Source organism: Gossypium hirsutum, chromosome D08 (genome assembly GCF_007990345.1).
Source record: "Gossypium hirsutum isolate 1008001.06 chromosome D08, Gossypium_hirsutum_v2.1, whole genome shotgun sequence".
Taxonomy (NCBI): domain Eukaryota; kingdom Viridiplantae; phylum Streptophyta; class Magnoliopsida; order Malvales; family Malvaceae; genus Gossypium; species Gossypium hirsutum.
The window spans coordinates 66,133,846-66,143,315 of NC_053444.1; the positions used below are offsets into that span (position 1 = coordinate 66,133,846).

A 9,470-nucleotide genomic window follows, 5' to 3' on the forward strand; every position below is an offset into this window, starting at 1 on the left:
TTTGAATTTTTAAGATGTAGGGGACACATGGCCAGAACACACGCCCATGTGCTAGGCCATGTGTCACACACAGCTGAGATAGACGCCCTTGTGGACAAAATAAGGTCATTTCCAAGCCTTATTCCTCACCCAATTTCACCTTCCACCTACATAAACACTTAAACACATTCACCAACCAATTCAAGACATTTGAACCAAGTCAAAACCAAGTATTATATATGATATTTCGTCACATGTATTCCTATACTCAATCTTACCTAATTGATCAAATTTACATACATGCATATTTTATCAATTATGCTATCTCCATTTGTTCATCCATATGCTTACCATCATTAAACCATTTCAATTTCACACATCAAACATGTTAAGGCCATATATATACACATTTCAAAATATACCAAACACAAGCCATATCGATGACTAGTTACAACCAAAATATTTAAAATGCCAACAATGGCCAAGTTAACTTATACATGCCATTATAACCAAAATTAGTTTCATAATTGTACCAAAATGGGCCGGTGGATAGTGTGAGTGATCTCTGCCAAGCTTCCAAACCAACGAGCTTTTGAGTACCATAAAACAGAGGAAATACAACTGAGTAAGCACTTAATGCTTAGTAAGTTCGTATAACGGGAAATTATCTTACAATTCATTTACTCATACAATAAACATGCATAATACATCCAAAGCAATTTGGCAATTAGCCTAACACATATAACCTCAACACACTTGTTAGTCATGTATTTCATGTGAATAACATGAACAATGATGAGCTCATCAGGTATCAAGTTTCCAAGTATTTCATGCATATACAAATAATAGCTTCATTTTGATTTCACATGTTCTCATGTCAGAATTTCACCTGTTGAATCATTTGAAATCTCAATAGATACTTGGGTAGTACACCTGAAGTGTACAATACTATAAATCCGTTAATTTATATCCGGGAGTGCTTTTATGAGCACTTAAACAGAAAACTCTCTCTCAAGCACTATAACGGGAAGCTCATTGAGCCTTGTACAGGAAGCTTATCCGGACAATATAACGGGAAGCTCACAAAAAACCTATAACAGGTAGCTCTGCAGAGCAATTAACGGCTAGCTTCGAAGAGCACTTAATGGGAATCACCGGATAGCTATATAACGAGAAGTTCAAGCAAGCACTAACGGAAAGCTCACAAAGAGCCTTTAATTCGGAAGCTCACGAGGAGCCATATAACGAGATGCTCATAAGAGTTGCGGTGTGCCCATAACACATGTAAGGTCACAACAGATCGGGATGCTTCGAAGAGCATTTAATGAAAAGCTCGTAAGAACACTATAACGGGAAGTTTGAGAGGGCTTATAATGGGACGCTCTTTCGAGCTACAGTACATTCGTAACATATGCAAGAACACTATCATTTCGGGAAACAAAACCCTGTATCCATCGAATCTCATTATCCAAACGAGACTTATTTATTTATCAGAGATTTTTAGCTATGAGATCAATTACATACACATATATGACATTTACACAATTTACGTATTCAACACTCAATATAAGTATATAAATATACACAATTAAGTTACATGAACTTACCTCGATAATTATTCATGACTTGTAAACTACTAATCTGATACCTTTTCTTTTCCACAATCTAACTCGGTTTTTTGATCTATTTGGATCTATACAAGTAAATTTAACATCAATTTAATAAAATTTACATTCAATTCAATCCAAGTCACATCTTAGGCAAAATTACCGTTTTGCCCCTATACTTTTAATTAATGACGATTTCGTCTCTAGGCTTAGAAAATGAAATTCATGCAATTTAATCCTTATTCCAAGTCCAGCCAAATTTTACATGTATCAATAGCAGCTCGTGTATTTCACAAAAATTAGAATTTTTTTCATTAATTTTTATATTTTTACAATTTAGTCCCTAAATCACATTTTCATCAAAATTTCTTTAACAAAAGTTGTTTATCTACCGACAAACTTTCATTTTATACTATAAAACTTCATAATTCAACTATATTCATCCATGAAAAAATCCTAGAACTTCGATAACTTTGCAAATTAGTCCCCAAAATAGCTTAATTATGTTATTACAATCTCGGAAACATAAAAATTACTAAAAACGGAACAAGAATTCATACCTAATTAAGCCAAGAAAGCTTGCTTGAACTCTTTTCTCTTAGCTAGGGTTTCCATAAAAAAATTTGGGAAAGATGATGATAAATGATGATATTTTCTTTATTTAATCATTTAATATCTTTTATTTCCAATTTCATCCTTTTCTTTAATTAAATTTCCATGGATGAATCATCATCCTTATCTACTAACTTCTCTTAATGGTCTATTTGCCATATAAGGACCTCAAAATTTGAATTCCATAGCTATTTTTGATACTTATAGCTACTAGAACTGAACTTGTACATTTCATGCAATTTGGTCCTTTTATCAATTAGACATGTAATCAGTAAAATTTTCTTAACAAAATTTTCATACGATTTTCCTATTATAATTTAGACCATGAAATAATATTAAAATAATTTTCTTTTCGAATTCGGATTTGTGGTCCTGAAACCACTGTTCCGATTTTACTGAAAACGAGTTGTTACAGCGACTACTGAGGCAAGAAAGTATGTGATGGAAAAGAAGAATTTTACGACAAGTGGGCGTGGAAGATGTGAAAGAGTAAACCTAGATCTTTCTTTTGCAGGTGTTTCATTTTAATAATGTGTATCTGTTAGACGTGGCATAAGTTTCATTTAATTAATAATGTGTGCAATGAAAAATTGAATATCATCATAATTTACATGTCTAGGTTAGGTGAAGCATGTAAGATTATACTTTTAAGAAGATGAAAAATATAATAAGTGTGATAAAAGTTAATAAATTAAACCTATGCCACTAACAGCTACATACTAGTTTAAGCACCCCCTAAGCAATTCTCAGGCTCTTCTCAGTTACCCCCCAAAAATGAAGTTTGTGGCTCTGCTTATTCCTTTTGCAATTTTGCTTTCTATGGTTAAGGGTCAACTTGTTCCTGCCATGTTCATATTTGGAGACTCGATTGTTGATGTAGGAAACAATAATGATCTGGTTACGCTTATAAATCCCTCCTTATGGGAGGGATTTGGCACATCATGAACCAACCGGAAGATTCTGTAATGGAAAGCTAGCGATAGATATTATTGGTTAAACGTTGTTTCTTTTTCTTTTTATGATCAGGTTTATCTTGTATGTTCATTAAACAGTTTTTTTTTCTGCATTTGTAAACACAGCTGAGGGACTTGGCTTCACTGACCAGCAGCCCGCTTACATGAGTGACAAGGCTAACGGGGAAATGTTGCTGATTGGAGCCAATTTTGCATCAGCTGCTTCCGGTTATTATAATGCTACGGCAACTTTATACGTAAGCCAAAATGAAACGTTTTTATTTCTCTATATACTTTCAAATATTCATTCATTTATTTATTTTTACAGAATACACTCTCTTTAAGTCAACAACTGGAAAACTACAAAGAGTACAAGAATAAGTTAACGGCTATAACGGGAAAATCCAATGCTTCTTCAATAATATCTAACGGAATCCACCTTATTAGTTTTGGGAGCAGCGACTTTCTTCAAAACTATTATATTAATCCTTTATTATTCACATCCTATACACCTAATATGTTCTCAGATATTCTCATTGAATCATATGATAATTTCATTCAGGTTTTCCTTAATACTTTTTTCACTAAATAATATATATATATATATAATTTCATGATTTTCTAAAGTTTCTTACAGAATTTGTACGAGCTTGGAGCAAGAAGAATAGGAGTCACAACTTTACCACCACTTGGGTGCTTACCGGCAGCCATCACAGCATTTGGGCATGGTAGCAATCAGTGTGTGGCTAGATTAAATAACAATGCAATTTCTTTTAACAACAAGCTCAATCACAGATCTCAAAGGTTAAAGAGAAGGTTTTCTAATCTTAGTTGTCTTAGACATCTATAGTCCTCTTTACACCATTATCACAAAGCCTGATGTGAACGGTAAAAATACTATTATTTCTTAAAATGTTAGAAGTATGAGTAAGGCTTAACTTCTAAGCAGGCACTAATAATTTAAACATGTGAAAATAGGTTTTGCAGAGGTAAGAAGAGCTTGTTGCGGGACTGGATTGCTTGAAACATCCATACTATGCAATCAACATTCCATTGGAACTTGCTCAAATGCGTCACAATATGTTTTCTGGGATAGTTTCCATCCAACAGAGGCTGCAAAGAAGATTTTAGCTACTAACCTCTCTAATAGTGGAGACTCTTTATAGTTAAAATTTATAATTTATTGTTTAGCTTAAATTTTAAAAATTAAATGAAGACCCTATAGCTGGTTTTTATCATGTATTCACTTTATATTTTATGAATTTTCTTATAAGGATTTTGTTGAGCTAATGCCGATTTTAGTTTTACATTTAATTTTTCACCTTTTTAAAACTTGTATTTTTGTCAAATACTCCAAAATCGATGGAAAAAATAATGCTGGTTAACTTTGCTATATGTGGATTGCATAGATAACATGTCAATATTTAATTAATTTTTAACATTTAAAAATATTTTTTATAAATTTTATAATAATTTTTAATTTTTAAAAATAGTGTTTATAATTTTTTGAATTTTTAAATTTTAAAAAACTAATTAAATAATGATTTGTCATCCACGTGACAATATACATGTATGTAACGTCAACAAAGTTAAAAATGTTTAACTTTTTCATTTGTTTTAAGTGATTTGACAAAACTATAAATTTCAGAGCTAAAAAAGACACAAAATTAAATGAAAAAAATTAAATATTATAAGTTTTAAAATACAAATAAAAAATATAAAAAAAACACATATAACATGATTACAGGCTCAATAAATCATAAACGTGAGGATGTCCGCACAGAATATCCCCATTTAAAATCAGGGGCAGAAGAAAATTATTAAAATTAGTTTATAAAATTATAAGAGATAATTAAATAGTTTAATGATTTTGGTTTTTTGGAGTAAAGATATAAAATTATTTTTTAATTAAAATATTTAATTTTTGAAAAGTAATGATTATTTGATAACATTCTTTTATCTAAATCTAAATAAAACCAAAATTAGAGAACAAATTTATCATTTTTACTAGAAATAGCCATTCAAAATAAATATTGGATCTAAATTCTTTTTATCTTGTGGAATTGAATTCAAATTCTGCTATATCATTTTATCTATTTATTAATTACTTTTAATTTATTTTCCCTCTTTTATTATTTTTATTTATTGAAAATTTTAAAATAAAATTAAAAAAAGCCAAAAAAAAAACATGGAGTATGCAACTAGAATTAAATGGCTTCACACACACATATTGATATTATTTTTTTTATTAAATAAATTCTTTTATAACAGATAACATTTTTAAAATTTGCTATTCAATTATTTTCATTTCAAAATTCAGGTTTTATTGACAAATAAGTGATAGGGTTGTTATAGCTTTTCTTGCTATATATATCTCACCATTTTACTAGTTACATGTATTACAATATTACAATCTACTTTCCTCACTTCCATTCTCATTAATCTTTCCAAAGTTTTATCGTGATGAATGGTGTATTCTTAATTTCATTATTTGTTTTGTCTTTTTCAGCCACGTTGTTAAACAAAGTTTTTCAATCCGTGATAATTAGGTTAATGATAATCATCCTGTTATACAACCTAATAATTTTTCGCCATTGTTCCCTTGTTTATGGTTAATAGATACAATTTTGCAACCATTGCTAAAATTTTTACCTTTTATCAGCTCATCGCCAACGCCAGAATCTATAAAGTCTCCATCGGTGGATCTATTTTATGAGTGTCAACAAATCTTTGAACTTTTTTTTTGACATAAACTGCTACAAAGATATGTTGAATTCTTTTCGTTCGCACAAAATTTTACTTCAACCAGATTGTTGCCGTAGGCTTATGCTACTTCCAAATTATTGTTTTAATGGAATACTTTTTCCTTCAAATCGTGATGTAACTTCCAAATTTAAAAGTTATTGTTCTAAGAAATTAGCTGAAGCACCGTCAACTTAGATTAGATTATCATATTTTAATTAGACTTTAGTTTTAAATAAAGTTATTATCTTTAGTTTTTTTTTTTAATAAAATTGGTTTATGATTTTTCTGCTTTAAAATTTTAAAGTATTGAATGCTTTTGAGATTAGTTTTCATAATTTTTTCATAATTTGTAATGTTCAGTTTTTTATTTTCTTCCAAGTTTTATAGTTATTTTCTCTTTTGATAAAATTGTCTAAAAAATTAAAAGAGATAATTACATAAGTTAAACCACTTTTAATATTAAATTAAGTTTTATTAAAAATAATAATTTTTAAAATAATATTAAACCTGGAAATTAAATTTATCAAATGCAGGGGTCGAATCTATCTATTATCGGACCGGGTAGAGGTGCTCATGGGCCGGGTTGGGCCCATAAAAAATTTTGGCCCGGGCCCGACCCGGCCCATTTTTTTAATAAATACTAAAAATTTATTTTAAAAAATTTAAAAATATTTTTAAAATATTTTAAAAATAAAAAAATTTAAAAAGTATTTTTAAAATATTTTAAAATTAAAAAATAATAAAAAAAGTATTTTAAAAATATTTTAAAATTAAAAAAATTTAAAAAATAAATATATTTATTATATCGGGTCGGGCTGGGCAGGGCCCGGGCCAAAAAAGTTGTGCCCGAGACCCGGCCCATTTTCTAAACGGGCCTCGTTTTTTTGCCCAAGCCCATATTTCGGGCCTATATTTTTACCCAAACCCTCCCATATTTCGGGCGGGCCATCGGGTCGGGCTGAGCCGCCCCGCCCATGAGCACCTCTAGGACCGGGTAGCCAATGAGAGTTATCTTAAAATTTAGACTCATTTTTTAAATCAAATCGGATCCTAATAGATCTTAGAACCTGACCCGATCGAAGATTGTCTTATTTTAGGGTCTGTTTGATAGGGGGAAAACCATTTCCGGAATTGGTTTTCCCCATTTTCCGGTGTTTGATTGGAGGAAAATGATTTCTTATTGTAAAATATTTTACAAAACACGGGAAAAGGAGTTCTTGTTTGAGGAAAATGTCTTGCCGTTTTGAATTCGGTAAGACATTTTCCGGAAAATGACCCATTCTTCTCCCCTTTCCCCTTCTCCTTCCCTTTCCCCTTCTCCTTCCCTTTCCCGTTTCGAAGCCTACAATAGCCTACAATCGCCTCCAAGCCATGGCAGTGGCCTTCGGAGAGAAGTTGCCGATTCTCGAAAAGTGTAGCCCTCGGCAGTCAATCTGATGGAAAAAGCTCTCCTTGAAGCTTTGTTTGGATTCCATTTTGCTTTTGCCCAAAATCCATTCGATGCGTCGTTTCGCCCCCGCTATGGGAGAAGCTTTAGAGGGATCCCGGTTCTGGTAATGCCCGAGGCGTCGCAGCCTCAGTCTCTTAAGCCCAAGATGGTATCCATCCCCGTCCACTTCGTCGGTTCGGAGTGAGGCAGATCCGACTCGGCAATCAAGATCCAGAATGGAGCAAGTGAATGACATCGAGCGTAGTGTTTCCAAGACAGGGACTGTGGAATTGATTCGGAATGACCCAAAGCAGAGATTGAAAGTGAACGAGAATCTGATGAGCTTGCTTTTCAAATTGACCCAAAGCAGAGATTGAAAATAATGCGGAAGTAATTGACCAAAATCAAGGTATTATCGATTCTTCAGATAAAAGCAATCAAATTTTAGAGTGGGAAGCAACAGAGGATGCTGAATGTGTGGCTAATTTGAGTGAATCGGAAGGAAGTTTTACTGTTGCAGTCCGAGGGAATGAGGAGAAGATATTGGAAAGCAGTGGGAATGAGAGTCAAAGCAATTGGTTAGGAGATGAAGAAGGTGAAAATAGAATAGGGCAGTCTGATAATTGCTCTCTTATGTTCTCTGATAATAGAAGAGGGCAGTCTGAAAATAGAAGTGGGAATGAGAGTCAAAGCAATTGGTTAGGAGTCAAAGCAATTGCTCTCTTTTGTTCCAAAAAATCAAGAACGAATCATTGTATACACACCCTAGAATATCATGTCTTATATCCAACATCATCTTTTGGCATCACATATTCCATGTCTTGAATCCAAAATCATATCTTCAACCTCAAGTAAATTGTGCTTATTGGGATCCATCCAGAGTTTATAATTTCCTTATTACTTTTATAAGTAATATATTTTAAGAAATAATATTTAACTTTTATAATTTCCCTTATATTAATATATTAAAAAATAACTTTTCCGGAAAATATTTTCGAGAAATCTATCAAACAGCAGAAAATATTTTACACAAATTCAATCAAAGACCAAAAAATATTTTCCAGTAAACATTTTTCAGAAATCATTTTACGAAAACCATTTTACGAAAACCATTTTACTGCCAATCAAACATGTCGTTAGTTTAACAAACTTTTTAACTCCACTAAAATGTTATACTACTGACTAGAATGTTATACTAGTGGCTAGCTGAATTTGTTTTTCTTGATTTTAGTTTCGTACCATAACATTCTTCCCTTAGTATTCCCTTCTTGACAAAAAAAATTATTCGAAAATAAAATTCCGGCGAGAATGGCTTCGGGTTTGACGACGGCTGATTCGACGGCGAAGCTTCTCTCCGACCTCAAAATCGACGCCGGAGATTGGCCTCCTAGTCTTGTCAAGAATCTCCACCTCCTTTCTCCGGATCAGGTCTTGCATGTTTCAGATTCCGTACTTTTGTAAAAAATTACCGGATATTTATGTGTTTATATATATAATATTTATTCGACTATGTAAATTATGCGTTATTTTTTGTTGTTTTGGCAGATCCAATTGGGGAAGATGTTGTTGGAGATGGGACAGAGTCATTTGTTTCAGCATTGGGCAGAGCCTGGCGTCGATGACGACCAAAAGAAAGCTTTCTTCATTCAGGTCTCTGTTATTTTTGAAGCTATTGAGTTCTACAGTATTCTACTATGATTTGTTTTTCTTAATTAGAAATGTTTTTGGTTACTAAGGAAAATTAAGGCATTCAAGGAGTGGCTGTTTATTTTTACCGTTTATGTTTGAATTGTAGTTAAATGATTCTCAGTATTGTACATTTAAGAGTGTACTGTTTTTTCTTCCCTTTAATATAGTTATCTAAGCTAAATTCGAGCTATCCTGGGGGTTTGGCATCATACATTAAAACTGCCAGGGAGCTCTTAGCCGACTCGAAAGCTGGGAAGAATCCATATGATGGCTTCACACCTTCGGTAATGAAATTACTCTCACTCGAATTTTTCTAAATTTTTATACAAATTGATGTAATCAATATTCAGTTGTCTTAGTTAACATGATTCGCATTATTATTAGTTTAATTTGACATATATCAAGTTTTATTTACTCGTATATGTTCTTATCTTCACTCTCTTCTATGCAACTGTT

General features: G+C 32.1%; 1 protein-coding gene and 1 pseudogene across 1 annotated transcript; both read left to right on the plus strand.

Moving 5' to 3' along the window:
• The first annotated feature begins 2,856 nt into the window (after positions 1-2,856).
• On the plus strand, positions 2,857-4,441 carry LOC107944402 (GDSL esterase/lipase At5g22810-like; annotated as a pseudogene).
• A 4,067-nt stretch (positions 4,442-8,508) lies between these two features.
• LOC121219978 (UDP-sugar pyrophosphorylase) lies at positions 8,509-9,346 on the plus strand. The gene is made up of 3 exons (XM_041098899.1): positions 8,509-8,753; positions 8,871-8,975; positions 9,182-9,346. The coding sequence occupies exons 1-3, from the start codon at positions 8,634-8,636 to the stop codon at positions 9,329-9,331; spliced, it is 375 nt and encodes a 124-aa protein (XP_040954833.1). The 5' UTR covers positions 8,509-8,633; the 3' UTR covers positions 9,332-9,346.
• The last annotated feature ends 124 nt before the right edge of the window (positions 9,347-9,470 follow it).